This window comes from Oculina patagonica, chromosome 7 (assembly GCF_052425735.1).
Source record: "Oculina patagonica isolate OP01 chromosome 7, crgOcupat, whole genome shotgun sequence".
Lineage (NCBI taxonomy): Eukaryota > Metazoa > Cnidaria > Anthozoa > Scleractinia > Oculinidae > Oculina > Oculina patagonica.
Genome location: NC_135764.1, coordinates 10,191,124 through 10,211,797, shown reverse-complemented (window position 1 = coordinate 10,211,797; position 20,674 = coordinate 10,191,124). Strand labels below are relative to the sequence as shown.

General features: G+C 40.5%; 2 protein-coding genes across 4 annotated transcripts; both read right to left on the bottom strand.

Annotated features, from left to right (window-relative positions):
• Nucleotides 1–101: 101 nt before the first annotated feature.
• Nucleotides 102–10,945, bottom strand: LOC144660712 (allantoinase, mitochondrial-like). The gene is made up of 11 exons (XM_078521434.1): nucleotides 10,760–10,945; nucleotides 8,796–8,947; nucleotides 7,819–7,933; nucleotides 6,999–7,145; nucleotides 6,190–6,238; nucleotides 5,580–5,673; nucleotides 4,622–4,808; nucleotides 3,578–3,716; nucleotides 2,657–2,829; nucleotides 1,923–1,955; nucleotides 102–1,097 (listed from the first exon to the last, which is right to left on the bottom strand). The coding sequence occupies exons 1-11, from the start codon at nucleotides 10,907–10,909 to the stop codon at nucleotides 969–971; spliced, it is 1,368 nt and encodes a 455-aa protein (XP_078377560.1). The 5' UTR covers nucleotides 10,910–10,945; the 3' UTR covers nucleotides 102–968.
• A 2,939-nt stretch (nucleotides 10,946–13,884) lies between these two features.
• On the bottom strand, nucleotides 13,885–19,712 carry LOC144660714 (TWiK family of potassium channels protein 7-like). Of its 3 annotated transcripts, none has more exons than XM_078521437.1 (3): nucleotides 19,263–19,712; nucleotides 17,196–17,566; nucleotides 13,885–14,468 (listed from the first exon to the last, which is right to left on the bottom strand). In XM_078521437.1, exons 1-3 carry the CDS (start codon nucleotides 19,624–19,626, stop codon nucleotides 14,070–14,072), a joined length of 1,134 nt encoding a protein of 377 aa, XP_078377563.1. In that variant the 5' UTR covers nucleotides 19,627–19,712; the 3' UTR covers nucleotides 13,885–14,069. The 3 variants fall into 3 exon arrangements, with proteins under 3 accessions (XP_078377563.1, XP_078377564.1, XP_078377565.1); XM_078521438.1 differs by having other exon boundaries at nucleotides 13,885–14,450; XM_078521439.1 differs by having other exon boundaries at nucleotides 14,326–16,039.
• Nucleotides 19,713–20,674: the final 962 nt, after the last annotated feature.

Genomic DNA, 20,674 nt, shown 5'->3' with positions numbered 1-20,674 from the left:
TGAGCTTTTCTTCGATTCTCGACTGAACTATTTGTTTAGGACGATTGTGACGTTTAACTTCTGTTCAGTAGTTTTGGGAAGACAATAAAAACCGACTCGCAAAAAGTTGCAATTTTTATTCACTCTTTAATACGTTATTGGGGGATGTCCCTTCACTTTTTCCTGACTAGACTAAATTTACTTAACCAAATAAATACTTAATCTGATGTCACTTATAGTAGCGGCCTCCAATCCCCGCTTCCAAAAAAGGGCATCGCTTTGATCACATTGACCCTAAATGTTTCTTCCAACCATCAATGTTATTAAATCAGTGTTAAAATTTTCATTCTCCCTAACTTTTCTTTCAAACGTAATTTTCTTTTTCAGAATCAAAATAAAATTTCCTGATCTTCAAGAATTATTTTTCCCAGATCAGTGGCGTCACAGAAATGTGTATGAAAGTGTAACGTTCCACAACTGTTTAAAACTGTTAATTCCCTATCAGTGAAGTATTTGACAGTATCAGAGTGACTATTTTACTAAAGGAAAAAAAAACCTATCCCACTCCTTTAAAATTTTACCTTGAAACCGTGCTTGACTACCACACATTAACGTGCACTTAAAACTCATAATAATTCATCAAGTTAAACCAAAAAAATCATAACCGTGAAGGAGGTTTGGATACCTGGTCTTAATTAGCATAGATTTTTTGCGATTTTATTTCTCCGTTTACTCCAAAGTTTTCGTCTCGATTGGGAAGATATATCAAACACTCGAGACAGTGTTTCATCGGCTATCGGCTATCCCATTTTAAACCTTCTTCTCAGTGTTTGGATATCCTGATGAAACACTGACCCTCGTGTTTGATAGATTACTTCAAACGCCCCCAGTGCCAAATCAATTATATTTACCACTCGCATGTGACAAGAAATTCTTGACTGTGTATTAACGTACGATCCTATTAAGATTTTCGAGATTGAGCTGTGTCCTTAACCCGTTTCAAGAAGCAGCTGTCCCGCGGGATTATCGCACACTCTGTCCCGCTCGTAAACAACATTTCCTCGCAGGATGGTCTTGTGAACGACTCCGCGTAATTTCATGTTGTGGTATGGAGTTACCTGCGACAAAAAATACAAAATTAAAATATGAACGGCTGTAGTACATAGGTGCAACTGATTTCACTGAAATGACAATTGAACGGTTTGACTCGAAAGACGATTCTTAGATAATCGGGACGATTAGTAATTCTGGCCGATTTTCCTTTACTGAATCTTGGAAGCGTTTATTTTGAGTTCAAACTGAAGTTGAAAAGTTGAACGACAAACACAACCAGTTGACAGCAGCGCTAGCTAATTTCGGAAAAAAAATACGTTTTGGCTTTACTTTTGTTAGTGCGTTTGGAACTTGTTTTTACCAATTAAATTGAATCCCTTGTCTTCCCCGCGCTTGCCGCAGGTTGTGGTTTTGTTTAGCGTTTTGATTGGTTTATGACACTTTTGCCGCCAAACCAGAACAAGTGGTGTCGCAACTGGCCAATCACAGGAACGAAAATAATCAACTGGGCCAATCAGGGCTCGAAGCAAAAATCCGTTCAACTCGTGCGAACAGCGGGAAAATCCGCGTAACGGACGACACGATTGTTTTTTATTGCTTCTGCCGTCTTTGACTGGTTGAAACGAGCGGCAGGTATGCTCAGTTTGCTTACAGCAAGCTACTGTGTGTACTACAAGCTACTGTACTGTGTTTTTTATTAAAACCGAATAAAGATCCTAGCAAACCCCAAAACCACAGCAAAGACAATAGAAAGCTGTTAATTGATTACTTCCCTATGATGGTTCGGCTAACGTTTTGCAAACGTTTTAGGAGAGAAAAGTAATTGTAGCCCCATTAACTACGTAAAATAAGAAAGGAAACTGAAAATCGCAACTTTTGCATTATTTTACCTTGTTTTTATGCCGAGTACTCTTCTGATCAATCTGAAAGAAAAGAGCAATTGACTAAGTTTAACCATAACAGTTCCGGGTTAGGCAATGATGTTGCTCTTTAGGATTACGAAACACAGCCTTATTCCCCACACATTGAGAAGGACCTGGTAATAAGATGGAGGTGGTTATGCAGCTCATAAACAGTTAAGGCTAGTTTTCGCTATCAATGGAGTCGGAGTCGTAATCAAAAGCGCGCAGAGCGTCACGCTCTAGTAAAACTCAAACTGACAGAGTCGTTAGCAGATTTTTTCGATTCCGCTTATGACTCTGTCGTTTATGTTCCAGTGAAAACTAGATTATTGGAGTCGTAAGCAGAAAGAAAGTACTCGGAGGCCATGAGAGCTAGCATTGTGATTGGTTTGTTCTTCCGCTTAGTCTACTTGTAACTCCGACAATCTAGTTTTCACTGAATCATAAGCGACGAAGTCATAAGCAAAATCGGAAGAAAATGGAAGCGTTCTGATTCTTTCGACTTCGATTCCGTCTAGCTTTTGATTCGCCTTACGACTCCGATTTTCGATTTTCACAACGTCGTAAGCGCTTTTATTTTATTTTATTTTTTTTTTTTAGTTTTTACTCCTGCAGTGGTTCATTCTCAGAGTAAGGATTGATGCCCGTTAAGCGTTTCTAGGGGTTTAGAGGGATTTGTCTCTACATGAACCTTAAAACCTTAACCTGATTTCTTCCCTTACCACAATTGGTTCATCTGGATCCCAAAGTACGAAATCAGCATCCATTCCTATAGCAATCTTTCCTTTGCGGTGACTCAAACGACTCAGCTTAGCGGGCTCCTCGCACAACACACGAACAACGTCGTGTAGAGAGAAACCTCGGTTAGTAGCTTGTGACCAGAATATGGACAAACCTGGGAAAAAAAACAAGTCTAGGTCAGTATAAAATCGTATAAACCCCTTTAGCTGCAAGCTAAGAATTCTCATGATTAAAGGAGCTATATGACGGTATTTTTTATTGATTTTTTTTATTACTTTCAAATTGAAGAAAAACCTAAAAAATAGTAGTTTTCTAATGTAGAAAAACACCAACCGAGCACTTAATAAAACCCCAAAATAGACAAGGATGGTTTCGACTGACGAAGATTAAGACAGATTGTGGATAACAAACTTGAGAAAAAAAATACCATTTTTTAAGCATTGTCTGTGACGTAGCTCCTTTAAAGAGAACAAGTGTCAGGGACTGGGAGCGAATTTCACGTGACATAGCATCCTTCTTGAATGGTAAATTACTGAGCGAAAAATGAAACCTGTGAGTGAAGAGGGGGAACCGTGAAGCGATTTCGACTGAGTCTCGTAAATAAAGCAAAACCAAAGTAGTCATTCTAGCCAATCAGAAAGGAAACAGAAAATCCAGTTAACCAATCAAAACGTGCAGGATAATTGTTAAGTAGTCGACACGAAGTGCGGGAAAACGTGCGTGCCCGAGTCACGATTGCTTTTGGTTGTACTTCTGATTGGCAACTGTTAAAATTACTGTTAAAAGTTTCAATACTGCTCCAGTCTGATCGAAAATAAAATTCCACGCTTATTATTTCTTTAACCTGTATTTAAAGACTCGGAAAACGAAAGAACAAACCGCGCCACTAATTTAATCCTTACCATACTGCACCGATGATATTCCTCCCCAGGCCGCCATAAAATCCCCTCGGTCCATCAGCTTTAAATCCACGGTACACGGGGAATGGTCCGATATCACCAAGTCGATGTCACGTGACTTTAGTGCTTCCCATAATTGTTCCTTTGAAGGAGGAAAAAAGCGAAGGCAAGTTTAAAGACGGTTGTTTTTTGACTGATAATCTACCGTTTACTTAGGGCCAAAAAGGAAACGCGTCTCCGGAGATCCGTGATTTGAACTTGCTATTCGCTGCCTGGTTACCATAGTGTTTTTTCAACTGCGAGTGCATTTTTTTTTTCGCTGATTCACGGCTCGGTTGATAATATCCGCTATAAATGAATCTTTCTTCGATGAGTTTCATCTATGGCCGTCTTTCTCAGAGCATTTACAAAATGATTTAAGTTTTCAAGTTTCTTGCACACAAATTAACAAAACCATTTGAATTTTCAAGAAATATTCAAGACCAGCCGTGCCCTGGTAGCAACGTTACATTTCGCGCGCAAAAAGCATGTTGCTGTCTCAATTTTGATTGGTCACTATAACCATGGGACGACACGCACTGCGCCGTACATTCTTACATGTTCACGCGTGTTGCGCTATGCGAACATATTGCTCGCGTTAAGCGGCCTTCACACGACAAACTAAAGTTGGCAAACTCATGTTGGCAAACTCAAGTTGGTGTGTGTGAACGACACAACAACAGTTGGCAAACAAGTTGGCAAACTGTTGGTGAGAATAGAGACAAGTTCTATTTTGTCGCCAACAGTTGGCCAACTTGTTTGCTGTTGCTGCGTCGTTCACACACACCAACTCGAGTTTGCCAACACGAGTTGGCCAATAGTTTGCCGTGTGAAGGCCGCTTTAGACAATTCTCGCGCGCAACACGCACGACTTGGACGCAACACGGACCACACGTACGCGCGTGCATTCTTACACGTTCGCGTATGTCACGCTTTGCGTACATGTAGCTCGCGCAAAGACAATCCTCGACCGTCTACAGTTTACTCAGATAAATTGCTTTTACTTACTTGGTTGTTAGCATCTCTGACTGGCGGGCAGCACTTGAATTGAGTGGCACCATCAGGCACATGTTCAGCTAGGAGCGAGAGATAGTGGTGCGTGGTTTCAATCGTGAGAGGGACCCCTTCCGCGCGGGCCTTCCTGATCATGGGCAAAGCACTTGCTGAAGAAAGGTGCACAATGTGACAAGGTACCCTGGAATGAATAAAGTAAAAAAGAAAAAAAAAAGAATGAGATTTATAATAACATTGAGATCAAGTCTCATAAATGAAAGTTGACTACAATAAAATGTAACGACCAAATAACTATAAATCCCTTGAAACGAACAAACAAACGAGCAAAGAACGAGACGTAGAGGAACATAATAGCAAAGAAGTCAGTACATAGTTTTCTGCTGAGCAATTTTAAAATAGGCAAAATTGTGGAAACGTGGAGCTCTCAAGAGCAAGGTATAGTGATTCAATTAATTTCTGTAAAATAAAATTCTGAGATATGCGTGGCTGGTAACTGGGTTGCAAGGAAGGGGGGAGGGAGGGGGTTATAGGGACCCTCATGTTAAAGGGGCCCGACTGCTCATTGTCTCGCTAAGGGATGCAAATTACAGACTTTGTACTCACTTAGGGTGTTCAGGACAGAACGCCAATATTTTTAGCTATTGAGGTCTCATTAAAGGTTGCACGAAGAAAAAAAGACAAAATATGCTTTCATACTTTGTTGGTTATCTAGATCATTCAAAATGGTATCATTTAGAGGCCAAAAAAAATTCAGTCACACCCAGATTGGTTTCCTTTAGGGGTTTAATTCAATTTTTCTGACAAGCATTGGCCACCCGATTTTTCACCTGGGAGCCCCCCTTCCCCCACCCCCAGGGAAAACTAATCACTATCAAGTAGTCATATTAATTTTTCACATTTTTATACATTTGTCTGTGACACCTGATTTGCCAAAAGGTTCCAGTTTTCTAACCTGTACTCTCTACAAAGGTTTATGACCAGTTCAATGGCTTGGTTTTCCATGGCTTCTGGTCGAGACTGTAAGAATGTAGTGTACTTGGCAGGGTCTGCAACAGTAACAACAACAACAAAACATAGCATATGTAAAATATTATCAATCAGGGAGAATGGAATGGACAACTTTAGAGAGAAATGTGTTCACTCAGGCTTACCGGTATAAATTAAAACTTTTTTAGCTAATTTCTCTGTCTAGCCTAACCTCTGTGAGTCTAAGTTAGGTTAAGGGTGGGTAGGGGTGTGTCAAATGGTAATTTTGAGACTTTGCGAGATGGTGAGACGGATAGCTCTTTTGTGAGCCCAAGGAAGTTAATTAAACTGAGTTTCAGAGAAGGTGTCCCAGAAGATCTGATAAGAGAAAGCCCTGAAATTTGGCTAAATGGTGCACTTTGTTAAGGACCATTTGCCACCCCTGGTGGGAGATTACTCACATCTCATGCTGAGTCACTTGTGATCAAGTATTAAAATTCTGATTTAATGGTCCTTTAAAGAAAATCCTATTCACCAGAAGGAACATTTTGTCCTCTTTGAGTAAATGGCAAATAATCATGAGTGATTGACAATACCTTTAGAGTTGTTTTCTGCTTCTTGAGGAATCTCAACTTCAGCATGGAACTAAAAATAAATCATAAATAAGAAACATGAACAACGTACTTCCAAAATAAGTACCGGTATTAAAGAATTGATGTTGGTTTCTTTTCCCTATTAAGCCTATTATTTCCCTATTTAATTTTCTACATTTGATGAGGCATACTGGGCCATTGAACTTAAGATTTTCCTATGCATGGCTTTTTATTAGGTCCCCTAAACGTTAATCTAGCATCAAAAACATGTAATGCCCCCATCTGATGGCACACAGCTGCAGCCCCCCTCCCCCTTCCCCCAGCATCTAAAACTCACCAGTTCCCATTTTTATAACTGAGTGGAGAGACGAACTGTGATAGTAAAGTGTCTTGCCCAAGAACACAACACAATGATCAGCCAGCCAGGGCTAGAACCCAGGGCCGGGTTGTTGAAAGCACAATTAAGCAAATCCAGGATTAGCGTGAATTTTGATTTTAGCTTTACAGCCTTTTAGTGAGATTTTCTGTTTATATTTTCTGCCCTTCAGTTTTGCCGTTAACTAATCCCAAACTCCACAAAACGTAAGCAATAAAAACACTTTTATACAAGAGAAATCGAACTCTTGATTTACATTTAATCCTGGGTTAGTGTTAATCAGCTTTCGAACAACCCGGCCCTGATTGCTAAATCTGGAGTCCAGCGTGCTAACTATTAGTCCCCTTTGTCTCCCTAATCATAACCTTCCTAATATCCCTCACACCTACAACACTAATGTTATGAATGCACATGAAATGCTACTTAAAACACAAACCAGAAACACGGCATACGTTCCTTGCATTTCCTTCATTGCCATCCTGACGTCACTCTCTGTGACAGACGGGAACTCATCAACTCCGCTATGGATAAGGAAACACTTAAAACCCTTGACACCTGCATTCACCATGGGCTTGATTTCAGCCTGAACAGGAAAAAAGAAATTGTATCATTTCTGAAAATAAGTGGAGAAGTGATCACAAGTCCGGGAACTCGGAAAATCTTTTTTCCGAGTATTTGACTTGCAACCACTTCTCCGCTTATTTTCACTTATCCAAGTCACCACTTATTATACGTATCATTTTTGTTGGGTTCTTTACATAAAATAATGGATTTCTAGTTCAACAAAGCATCAGTGTAGTTTATGGGGAAAGGGGGGTCCTCCCTTATATGAGCTTTATAGGTAAGTGTAGCACCAAAGGGTATGCATGGTTTTCGAGTTTTTCGGTTGGAAATAAGCCATTTTGGTCTAAAAATAGGGTATGATTTTTGCAATTTATTTGGCCAGCAAATAGGTATTATTAATTCTTGTTAGAAACTCCTTTTTATGATTGTTGTCTTTTACCTCTCAGGAATTTGAAGCTACTCTCAATCCGAACAGTTTCTGAGTACAATCTGGTCTCAAATACTCAGGGCATTGATTTTGGCCTCAGGTCTAAAATAAAAAAAAAAAGGGTAGGGAAAATTGCATATATTGTACTGAAATAGAGTAAAGGTCTTAAGAGGTTTTCAGAAACATGCTGCACACCCCCACCCAAAATTTCAGAGAGTACCCCCCTCCCCCCAGGTGTAGTTATATTAAATACCAAATACTTTACCTGATTGCCTGGTACCACCCCACCCCAGAAGGCAACATCTGTCCAGCACTTGTTCCTGGCACTGTTTAGTTTGGTGTACAAACCATCCAGAGTGGTGGTAGGAGGAATGGAGTTCCTAGTAATTAATGTAAAAAAAAAAACAACAGAAATTGTAATCACAGATTAAACATTGTGTTGAGTCTTACAAATGTGCTAGGCAGCGAGGCGTGTGAGGCAAGGCAGCGAGGCATGCAAGGTGAGGCAGCAAGGCATGCGAGGCATGCAAGACGAAATCCCTACTCCAAATATAAAGGTAAGCCGCAAGCTACCTAAGCAGAAGTGAATTGCCAATGGCACCCAGGCTCTGCTAGAGGCCCTGCCAGGGGGGATCCCGTGTCGCTTGTCTAAATTTAAAAATTCCCCAGTGTCGCTGTTTTATCACACTTCCCATCGCTGTCAGTAGTTAAATTGAAGGAAAATTACTTGTCCTTGTTGGAATTTAAGTTTTTTTGAGAGGGTTGTCGTTTGTCGCGATTTTATTTTATGTGCTGTTGCTACTTTTTGGGATGTGTCCCTTGTCAGACTTTTATACTCCTCCTACTAGAGCACAGCGCTGCATGATTTCAGTTGATATTTCTTAAGACACTGCAAATTCGATTTCTGATCATAAATATTAAATAATTCAATAATTATATTCATGCTGATCTAGGCCATTATCAATCATCATTACTTTTTCATGCTGTTAACATCAACCAGCTTTTTATCTTAGACTAAAAGACTGAATTGTATGGCTACCTACAATCCTGGACAAAACTGTTGATTAGAAAGCAAAGCCTGATAAAACACAAACCTCAAGAAACAACATTGAGTAGGGAGAGGGGAGAGGGGCCTAAAATATTTTTACACGCTTGCAAGTCAGGAAACTTGTGAAAATGTATGAAATGTGTTTGTTTCAACTAGTGTTTCTAGAATTTCTATTTTGATTTTGTAAGACTCACAAAGGCATGTCAACAATGGTCGTGATTCCACCCGATGCCGCAGCTTGCGTGGCTGTCGCAAAACCTTCCCAGTCTGTCCTTCCAGGCTCATTGACATGAACATGGCTATCAACAACTCCTGGCATCACAGTGAGATCTCCAGCATCTAACACCTGTCAAGAGATGTTATTTTGATATCAGCCGGATAGATCTGTACAGGAGTGGGGTGAATAGAAGTATGCAGATCCACGGATCTGTCAATCTGCCAATATTTTTGTTCAAATCCAAATTTGCATTTCTTGAAATAAATAGTTTCACTGAAACGGCCAGTAGATGTGGTTTTTTACGTCAATTTTTAAGAAGTTCTTTTTCATTGCTTGTTTTTGTGACAGAACTGTCAACGTAGTATCCATGATCCGAACTTCCTGACATGAAGAGTCCAGAATCCAGGTCTAAATTCTCAGCTACTCTGCGATCCACTGTATGAATTCTCGAAATCCGCGAATCCACTCAATGTATCGCAAAATATTTAAATCCATAATCTGTGTGCTTTTTAAGGCCAAATCCGTTGATCCACGAAGTTATTCACCTCCCTCAGTTGTACAGTGCAGCCAGGGTGCATTCTGAGTACACCCCATGCCATAGATACGCCAAGGTGTTCATTTTACAAGTCTACACCAAGACCCTAAATCCCACTAAAGATATTCAGCATATCCTACAAACTGCAGCCTGCATGGCAGTGCTGTGGTTTTGATTTTAGCATTGCAGTACTTACCTTTTCAGCATGAAATCAGGGTCACAAATTGAAGGGGTTTTACTGGACAGGCTTCAGACCACCCAGAAAAAGAGGGATCCAGGCTCAGCTCAATAACAAACATTTTCTGAGTTCCATGCTCTGCAGCAAAACAATCTTAGGTCTCAAAGCAGCAAAACAATAGGCTCAAGGCTCCCCCTTCCATCCTCCCCGGGAATTATAATTGCTTAACCCTATTCAGACCGGGCTTTTTTGGACCTTCTCAGACCGGGGGGGGCTTCGGAAACTTCCAAAATATTTAAGCAGTCACCATGAAACTTATAGGATGTATTGTACGTCCGAAACTCTTTCTTTTGGTATACGTCACGTGGGATGGTGACGTCACATCACGTGACAATTACATCATGATGTCAAAACAGCCGCCATCTTGGATCCGCCATCTTGGATTTCAAAATTTTTCAAAAATGCCAGGAAACCACCCAAAATCATTGCAAAGTACTCAAAATGAATAAAAATGTGCTATAAACCCGTAAAAATGTAAAAATAATGCCATTTAAGTTGATTTTTATTAACAGAAACACGCAAAATTACAAATTTGGGAAAACATGCCTGTTAAAATGCCGTTGCCATGGTGATGTCAAGTTCCTGACACATTATCTAACCCTACCAATTTGTTGCCAGATAAATTTTAGGAAAACTCAGAAAGTTTGGCAGCGTTTGGTTAAATCTTAAAAAAGTTATTAAAGTTCAAAGTCAGCGCGGGCCTCAAAAGCCCCCCCCCGGTCTGAATAGGGTTAATAATATTACCAGTCAACACGTCATCAACAAAATGGCCGGGCCGACCCAGGGATGATCAGTTTCCAAAAAAAAGTGTCTAAAAAACGTCACATATAATTCTCCAAACTTGGCTAAAAAGCCTAGTTCGTTTTATATTTTTTTGAGGTCAAATTTAAAAAATTAACCAGGGCCTATCATAAAAAATATGTAAGCTAGCTGATCTAGCGAACTGAAGTCAGTAAAACGACGTCCCGTAAGGTGCACGTGCACCGATTACAGCAAACTCTCTCTTGCCAATTTCTTGGGATTTAGAACCGCGTCTATACATTGTTTTTTTTTCTAAAACTATAGCAAGGTAAGGGTGAAAAGGGGCACTTTACATTTACTAATGATCAAGGGGCCGTGTGTGAACGAGGTTTTTATAAGGAGACGTCAGTTTATTGTCTAGCCTCACCTTTGCTCTCGGAGACAAGTGCGTCGTATCGAGTCCCCTTTCTATTCCTACCACTTTCCCGTTCTTCACGATGATGCATCCCGACGAAATACAATCTGGAAGCAATAATCGTTTGCCTTTTATGATCAAAAGTTCTTCCGGGTCCGCCATGTTTACGGGACGTGTACAACGCTATCCTCCCCGACCCCTCCCCTTGACTTGCCCTGGTTCCCAGGCTTCGTGGCTGGCAATGCAGGAATAGGAAATTTGGACGGGGAACGGGGAACGGGGAATGACGAGGAGAAGTATTTTCTAGAAATGCAGATGGGGGTAGCCTGAATTTCAGACATCCCTCCTTGGTCGCCTACTCCCAGAAGAGACGTCTGAACACATTTGGCTCTAATGCCGTCCGGTGACGTCACTACCCGAAAACCGGGTAGTGATTTTGATTGGTTGATTTAAAAATTATTTGCATAATTATGTGAAATTATGACTGAATTTTACCGCGCGAGAATAGTAATTTGAAAACGTTTGGAAAGAGTTCGAAAGATTTCACCTTCCCAGAAATGAATTTACTAGTCATTTTGATTTACCTTGATTTATTACTTTATTAGTTTATCTACGGATGAAGAATAGTAATGAAAACCGGTAGGTTTTAAGCTGGCGGCATTCGTCGCTTCGACATGCAGTGTTTTGTCAAATTTATACGTACATGTATTCTTGTTTTGTCAACAAAGCCACTCGACGCTTATGTCCTGCAGCCTCGATGAGCCAGTGATTTCTGAACTCAGTTCCCACGGTCAAGTAGGATATTTTTGTATTGAATTCCGTTTCTTGATGCCTCTGTAACCGTCTAAATTGATTCATTTAACTACTCACGAGTGTGTTGTATTTGTCCGCTGCGTCACATATTATATTTTGATCGCTAGATAACTGAGATAAAGCAAATCAGTTCAGATTAAATCGGTTCCGTAAAAGAATATAGCCTGCAGTCGATTAAAATCTCATTCATTTGTCGCAAGTCTTCAATAGTTAACTATTAAAACAATTTGTTGCCCTGTAATCCTTTATTGAAGCGATTTTTCTTTCACAATTTCATGGCCTCGACAGAAACTTTTCCGCATGAATTAAAACCAAAGTGTAGTGACGTCACCGGACGGCATTAGAGCCAAATGTGTTCAGACGTACCAAGGAGGGATGTCTGAAATTCAGGCTAAGATGGGGGTAGTTAAAATAAATAAATAAAATAAATCAACTTTGTTTTACGAGGGTTGCACATAACAGTCTTTCGACTGACAAACCTGTGACCCTCGGATTCCCGATCGAATTGGAATTTAGAGGTGTTGATTTTTGTGGAGGGAGGAAAACCGGAGAACCGGGAGAAAAACCCTCGGAGCAAGGACGAGAACCAACAACAAACTCAACCCAAAAATGACGCCGGGTCCGGGAATCGAACCCGGGCCACATTGGTGGGAGGCGAGCGCTCTCACCACTGCGCCATCCCTGCTCCCCAACGAGGAAGGAAAGTTCACTTTATGTATAATACTATGACGCAGAGTAAAATCAAGCAGTTAGCGTTTCTTTGGTCCGGTCGGTCCGGTTTTTGTTTCTCCCCGAGGGGGGATGACCGCGGGCTCATTTTTCCGAAGAAGCGGCTGGAAATCGAGCCAATGACACAACGGTTACGGGAGCTGAGTCAATTCTCAAAGTCATGGATCATTTTATAGGCTCGATTTCCAGCGTTTTTAGAGTCCGTGTGTCATCCTCCTCCCAACAGGCAAGAAACGCGGGCTTGCAAACGGCTGGAAATCAAGCAAGCGTCATTTGAGAAGCTAAAAGTGATTAAAAAACGACAATGGCCAATTCCCTCTATAGTTCACTACTACGATTACAACGTTGAATACAAAGTTTTATACCATGCCATAGAAAATACAGCCAATCAGAATACAGGAAAGCCGTTGTATATTCGACGGTATTCATAGCTACTATACCATCTCCCCGGGAACATCTCTTATCCAATTGTTAAGTATACCATTCGAAAGCGTTGCAATGCTAAGCCTAGGACATGTTTTGTTGAATATAACTACCGTAATTCCCTGCAGGTTTGTCTCAGAGAAAATTGGGGATTTCTCTCTCTGTCAAGCTAAGCCGCAAAGAAAGAGCCGCCATTTCCTTAACGTGCGCGCGTTAATTACGCGAATCTTTTACCGGCAGAGTCTTTGCTTCCCTTGACCAGCGGTCGAGAAGGGAGCCGGACGCTCATCTCGTCAAGCTCTGGAGCGAAGACTCAATGCGCAGTAAGGATTAACGTTGCAATAGACCTCATTTTCTATGAATTTACCGGCGCAATAAAGCACATGAGATGTTGGGTGGATAACACTCGAAACACTTGTAAAACACCCGCCTAACGGCTTCTAATTATAAACAAGCTTTTGTAGTCCTCTCACAATATCTCGCGTGAGTTATCGTGCCGTAAACCTTTTTTTTTTTTTAAAAAAAACGAGTTTAGAGAGATAAACAGTCAAATATGCATAAAAGCTCTAGAGAACTCTTCCATATAAGGTTTCTTCGCACTCAATACACACATGCATGGCACAAAGAGTCCCTACCATTTGGATTTATTATACGGTTGGCAGCGCTAACTTGCACTGTGAATAGCTAATCATCGGGGCATTATAGTGAACTATGTTAGTGGCCAGCTGGCTGGCAAAACGCGAGAACAGCGTGACAAAATTGTCAAGGAAAGCCATATAATAACTTTTTAGTAACCCTTATACTAGCTTGGGACTGCACTCGAAGAATAGCTCCCGGTCCGCTTTGCTCCGCCCGCCCGTACCTGCATAGGGAGATATTGTCCTTGTACAGCCCTCGCGCTCGGTTACGTTAATAAGAAGTAATTATTGTGAACCTAGGTTACCGTGTAATAATAAATTTTGCCCTCTTACATTGGACTCAAAAGACTAAGTCAACATATTACCTTTTCTGGAAACAAATCCGTTTTTTGAAAGAAATTAATGACACTTTCACCCTTACCTGATATCAAAACTTGGCGGAATACAGATGACTGCTAACTATTTTACTTTAATGTCTCGGAAGCTGTATATTTATATGTTTGTTATTTTACAATGATTCTCGAAATTGTTATCTCAGTTCGGATTTTCCGTGTATAAATATGATGACGCCAATGCCACTAACAGCCGTAACACAGCGGCTAAATTGCGTCCAAGAGTCAATCGAACATAGCTAAGCAAAACTTTTTAAACTGTTTCCAAGCGCGCCCTTGTGTTTCGGCGCTTTTCAAATTCCACTTCCGTGGAAAAAGTTTAGCATTCTATTCTTGAAGAGTCCCATAGCCTTTGCCATCGGCGTCTCGAACAATCTTCAACCTTGCCGAATGGTTTTCATCCTCTATAACAGCATTCGGTCTATCTTCATCCGACTTAGCTTTCAGATCTGACAGGGCGATACTCTCTCCTTTCCCTCCGTCTCTCCTGCTGGACCTGCGTTTCCCCTTTCTTGCGGTCTCCCCCTCTTGCGCATGAGCGTTGCTGCTCTCGGTCAAGTCCCCTTGCGCAGAACTGAAGAGCTGCAGGATCTTTGTGTAGAGACCAGTCTTTTTCAGCTGGGTCATGAGGCTCTGCGCGCAGAGGTTGATGGTAATGGAGACAATTGACAACCCAACGTAGAGTATCATAAGGTTGATCCAGATACCCTGAAATAGCAATGTAAGCTGTTCGCGGGACATTGAGGAGAGAAGAAAACAAAATCATGCAATTATCATCATGCACATGCAATCGTTTACAACAACAATAATAATAATTAAAAAATACAACAAAATAAAACAGGAAAACAAATGAACAATCAAAGTTAAACTAACTTAAAGGGCCCTAGTCAGCCTCCGCCATTTTAAGTGGCATCGAATTTATAAAAATTGTATGGTGAAGCGAAATCCAGTTGAATTGCTATATTGAAGTTGTATTATTGGGAGTCTGTTTAATTACCTTTAGCAGTTTTACGGTGAACACTCGTTTAGGCATGCTCCAGGAAAAATATAATACAGAAATACTCGCATGTAAACAAAAACAAACTGTGGCTGACTAGGGTCCTTTAAGCTTTCTCCTTTCCTCAGTGTCAAAGAAATGAAAAGTTAACAGGAAGTGAAATAGGAATATTTCGTAATCAGGATTTATGCATTAGTGAAGAATTCTTAAATCTGCGTGTCAGACTAAGACAAGTGAAATCCCAGTGACAACTTGTTTTTTGTTAGGTGTGGTTGTGGCTCAATGAACTTCGCTTTCGTAGTAGCGCATACATTTTGTGGAAGGTACAATTTTGGTGACCGATCATGAGTAGATAGAACCACACCATAGTGGCTGCTGCTGTAGAAATAGCGAGTAAGTGAAGAACATTTAGAGATAGAGCGTGTGATTTGAACAGCAAAGCTTGTTTTATCTAGAAAAGGAGCTTGTTGTCTCTGTTTTGGTATGAAAAAGGAAACTGTAAAGATTCGGAAAGGACAAACTAAACTAGGGAATTTTCAATTATATGCGCAATATTCCCCAGACAAGAACGACTTCGATTTATGTGTTGGAGCTCAGTAGTGGCCGCCATAAGGCTGTGCTAGCCTCGTTAGTGAGAAATGAACTGCACGTGAAGTGTGAAGAGTGTTTACGTGATTTACGAGAACTTCGTGGAGTCTCACTGTCCTGTAACATTCCTGCTTGTCTAAGAGAAGACATTAAAGTGTTAGTGGATGCTTGGTTAATATTGTTATTATTATGTCGCGTTTGCGACGCAAGTTTCGGGTTAAGAAGTGATTATAGAGTGTGGTCTTTGACAATTTTTAAAAGAGTCTGTTAAGTTGAAGAGTTTGGGTCGTGCTGCGTGAATAGAACATTTTTATTACAAGTACATAGAGAAAGCAGTTAGTATATATGTGAATAAAAGTTAATCCTTTGACATCAGGTAATCTGGAGAGAAAGGGTTTCAGTAAGAAAAGAGTTAATCTGTTACCATAACTTAAATCATAGAGAACAAATAAAAGTCCTCAAAGAGGTAAGGTTATGGTCAATGGGCTCTTTCACTATTCTGCGTTCACAGGTTACATATGAGGCGAGCTCTGTCACAAGTTGAAGGAAGATCACGGTCACCAAGGCGGCTGGTAAAGGAAGTAAAACATCGGAGAGGTAACAGTGAACCAAAGAAAGATCAAATTAAAGATGTTTATGATTAGGGAAACTTTTTCATGATGCGCCATTTACGCGAAGTGGAAACATCACCTCTAATCTTGTGAGCTCGCACCTTTGAGGAAGAGATATAGATAGAGTCATAGAACTGAGAGGTTTAACCGTGCGACATAGAGATATATGAAGTGCAGCAATTAATTAAGAATCAGTTAGACCAACATCAAATGAAGAGTAGTTGAGAGAAAAGCATGGAAATACATAAAGGGATAGATCAGATGTAGATCATATGAGTAGTGGAATAAAGAGACTGTGCTAACCACAGACTGACTAGAATGCATGAAATATAACAAGCTTTCACATCAAAACACATTTATAAATTAGATAAGAACTAAAAAGACAGCAATCGGCCAGAAATGATTATAAGGTTATATAGTGAAATATAAAAAGCTAGTAGCTTGCTAAAGAGGTTTTTTTATATATTCACGCATGATAATATGACATGCTCCATTATTACTATAATTGTACACGACCTTATTGTAGTCTCAATAAAACTCTGGTCAATTTGTGTCCCATTACTGAACACAAAAAACTGAAAAAAGACCTCCTAATCACAGTTAAATGAATCGTAGTGAATCGATTTTTGGAAAAGTGCACCCAAAATAAAATTAAACTTTGAACTTCGTTAAATAGTTATCAACTCAAGACTAAGAAAACTCTAGGTACGTTTAGCTCTAATTCCAGTAATTCATCTTGAAGTAGCAGAGCAAATTGAAAGGGCACTTATATGTCATAAGGATAAGGACGCTTTTGCAAACAACGCCTTGAAATAGGAGGCTTTTTGGAGGGGCACGCTTATATCGCGAAAATCCGGGCATTTAATGGAATCGTAACGGTTCAAACTTCTGTCTAACTAGAATGGCAGTAGACAAGATCAAGTCTAACCAGGTTCGACACGTGGTGTAATTTTATATAATGGAAACTTCGACTCTAACTATGTAATCACCAGTTAGGCGTAGAAAAATACTCTGGCCGGTTGGGCAAAGAATACCGTTGCTTAGGCGCAGAGAATGGCTGGCCTACTGTTAGGCCAGAGCAAGATTCTCGAGGATAAACCAGCACTAATTGTCCATAGTGGTCTACGGATCTGGTTAGTCTCGATGTCATCCACTGCATTTGATACTTAACGTTACGTTAACAAGAACTCTTGAGTACCTGTAAGCGAATATCAGATTAGTGCAAGATCTAAACCAATCAGAAAACAGCATACGCACCGCTTGGGATTGAGGCACGACGTCTCCAAATCCAATGGTGGTAAACGTGATGAAAATGAAATAGAGCGCTGTACCAAAATCCCAGCCTTCCAGGGCACAATACATACAGGACATCACCGCTAGAAACAGAAATATGATCGGTAGCGCAATCCATACGGGAGCATTGATCTGATCATCTGCAGACTCGAACTCGTAATTACTGTGGTACCGGCGTATGCGGTTTACCAACCAGGCGCATGCGCCATTTAGATAATGAACGATGTGGTTTCCCACCACGGCTAGCAGCATCAAGGTCAGCGGTATTCCGATGAGAGCATACACGATGCAGAACATGCGACCGCCCGTTGTAGTCGGGGCCAGGTTACCATATCCTAATTAGAGGAAGAAAAGAAATAAAGAAGAGCCATGCATGTTAAAAAAATTGCGTAAAAGTTTTCTAGTACTGTAGCAGAAGTATTCTACCAGACTCGTACCCAGCCGGCTATTTACCAGTGTTTACGTGTTTTGGGGGCGAGAGAAGACTGAATACTAGCGTGGATTGAGGCGCACGGGGTGTCATGGGATGGCGCGCCTCAATCCATCCGACATCCATCCTAGTATCCAAACTTCTCTCGCCCCAAAACACGTAAATAACGACTGGGTACGAGTTTGGTATTCAACTGTAATGTTTTGAGAGAAACGATCCCCTCGAAAGTAACGGTCTGAAAAGTAATTTAATTTTCTATAAATAGCGAGCAACGAGGAATGACAATTCTTCTGGGGGAAAGAATAAATAAAAAAAAGAAAAAAAATAAAAAAAAAAAATTTTTTTTTGTAAATAAAAATAACAAAAAGAGCTGAAAAAAGGTAATATTTTGTAATGGCTAAGCCAGACTATGTCTAGATATCGTTTATGACCAATTTTGTTAAAGAAACGAACCAAAACTTAAAAAATGTTAATAATTGAAAAAATAGTCGATGGGCACGCATCTACACCGGCACGGTTTCGAGTAGGGCTTTCCACAAGTTGCTCGTCCCTGGTTGCCGTTTCTCGTTGCTCAGTTGCTCTTCCGTCTCCGTGCTCCATCCACGGCTTCTTCGCTCCTTTCCCTTGGTGCGTCCGTTCTTGGGGGCGGATCCTGGTCGGATGCGTCAGCGCGGTCACAGGCCGGTGTGTCGTCTCGGCATCTTCGCGTCGCGCACACTCGGATTCTTCGAGTCTTCGGTCTGATACTCATCACAGTTCGGGCAGTTGCTCGGGGGGTGCTCGATCGTGGTTGCCAGTTGCGAGCACGTGGGCCGTTTCGAGTGGTTTTTATCATCTCACACCATACCGTAAAATTCTGGTTATAAGCCCCCCCCCCCCCCCCCCCCGCTTATAAGCCCCCACCCCGGTTATAGGCCCATCAACCTGAAAACAAAAAAAAATACATCCGGTTATAAGCCCCCCTCTAGATTACTCATTTGCGAAGAAAAAAAAATCACAACAGTTAAACATGCATGATGTGTCGATTAAATGTTAACGAGCCTAGCAAAACAAATTATATTTTTCAGCGGAGATTTTTTTTTCAATGAAAGTTGCTAGCGACTGGTACGACTGCGTGTAGGAAATTACAGAAGGATTGCGTGTATTCTACTAAACAAATAGTTGAAAAGAGTAGAACTCATGACTTTTAAATGAAAATTGAGTGAAAGAGAAATTAAAATATCTCGGGTTTATCAGTGAATTGAAAAGGGTACATTATCTTGATTAACGTGTAGTACATACATATTTTTTTTAATAAAAAATTAAAACTCTAAAATTTAAAAAATGCAAAATAGATTTACTTATGTGATCGACAGAATAAATTATCTTCTTTGCAGATTTTAGTATTACTTTATAGCGGTATTATTCTCATTCAAAGAAAACTAAGGGAGTTCTATTGAAGTGCTAGCTAGGTAAATAACCCCCCAAAACACTAAATTTTAATACACACATCGCGATACGAAGTGGGTACAACATGAATTCATGTAAAAAAAGAAATTATTTCTGCGCGAAAATTGCACGAAATTACATTTAGGCGGTTCAAAAGAATTATTATTTCTTACCAATTGTGGTCACCACCGTTGTTGCGAAGAAAAGCGAATTAGAAAAGCTCCAGCGAGGCTTCGAAGCAGCTGTTCTCTCGCTTCGTATCTTCTCAAACTTGGCGTCCAAATTTTTCAGTGTTTCAGACTTCAGTCCCTTTGAAACTTCCTTGCTGTCAAAATCCGGAGGTAAAATTTGCTTCCCAACCGAAGTTTCCTTCAACGTTTGTAAAAAAGCACTCACATCGTCTACAGTTTTATGTTTTGCTTTTGGTTCGTATTCTATTGATTCGAAGATGAGCCCTCCTATATAGAGAAACACCAGATTCGCCAAAAACAGAACTAGCGGGACCAAGTTTTTCCTTTGAGTTGGAGTCAGCTTCATGGCTTGAATTTTAACTAGTTTTGTTCTTGTGCGAACTATTCTCTCTGCGATTGAGTTAAATATCTTTTTGTGTTGGATATTTATCTTAAAAACGCGGAGGTCGTGGAACTGTATTATTGTACTGAATTATTTATTTCCGTAAGCGATTAATATTGTTTTGATTCTAAGTTTTATTGGTTGGGAAAGACCGCTTGTTTCTGCTACGGTATCTCTTTTAATATTTTAATTCGTCACGCGAAGGAAAGAATACAAAATGCTTCATTGTAAGGGAATGTGTAAACGGAGAGCGACTAAAAAATAAATGCGAAAATATGGAATCGGCACGGACCTTTGTTTTGCGTCCGGCGTTTATTCCAATCACACTTTTACCTTAAATTTTTATTGCCCACGCTTTAATGATCAATTAAGATTAAAACTGCGGTTTTTGCTTACAGCCAACCTCCCGCCCAGCAGTTTTTATATCACGACGAAGAAGAAGAATCCACAAATTTACCACTCCAAAACTCTCTCCTCCGCAGAGGGGGAGGGGTAAAGGCGAAAAAATCACGAAAAATAGCTTTCGTTACTGACTCTCTCCCAATTTCCCAGTCCGTACAATAAATAAAATGAAACGAGAAAAAATAATAAAAGAAATCAGCGAAAATAAAGAAAATATAAACCAGCAGAAGAGTAGTCATCATTTGAATACTCCCTTAGTATTTCTTGTGGACGTAGAACCGACTAAAACATGACTTTCGGTAGAATGCGATCGAACTAAAAGCTAAAATTTTCTCTCCTTCCCATTGCCCTTCACTTCTTGGTCCGATCTTTCATTCCTCGACTCGTTTCTTGGAGGCGATGGAAGGTACTTTTCGACAGGTTTGCGTTATAAGAAGCAACCTAGTAAATGGCCCAGCTCACAACGAGTCTCTCGTGCTCAGTTGGTTAGAGCGCCCAACCGGTATCTGGGAGGCCATGGGTTTGATTCTCGTCGGGAACTCAGAATTTTTTCTTTGTCCCACCGCTCGTGTCATTGTTGAAAAATTCATCTTCAAGAAGCAACAAGTTT

Excerpts from the sequence above, each read along its gene's own strand:
- LOC144660712 (XM_078521434.1), bottom strand. The coding sequence starts at position 10,909 with ATGGCGGACCCGGAAGAACTTTTGATCATAAAAGGCAAACGATTATTG. Across the intron at positions 8,948-10,759 it reads ACTTGTCTCCGAGAGCAAAG|GTGTTAGATGCTGGAGATCT; the intron begins GTGAGGCTAGAC and ends ATCTCTTGACAG. Across the intron at positions 5,674-6,189 it reads AGCAGAAAACAACTCTAAAG|ACCCTGCCAAGTACACTACA; the intron begins GTATTGTCAATC and ends TTACTGTTGCAG.
- LOC144660714 (XM_078521437.1), bottom strand. The coding sequence starts at position 19,626 with ATGAAGCTGACTCCAACTCAAAGGAAAAACTTGGTCCCGCTAGTTCTG. Across the intron at positions 17,567-19,262 it reads AACGGTGGTGACCACAATTG|GATATGGTAACCTGGCCCCG; the intron begins GTAAGAAATAAT and ends TCCTCTAATTAG. Across the intron at positions 14,469-17,195 it reads TCGTGCCTCAATCCCAAGCG|CTTACATTGCTATTTCAGGG; the intron begins GTGCGTATGCTG and ends TCCCGCGAACAG.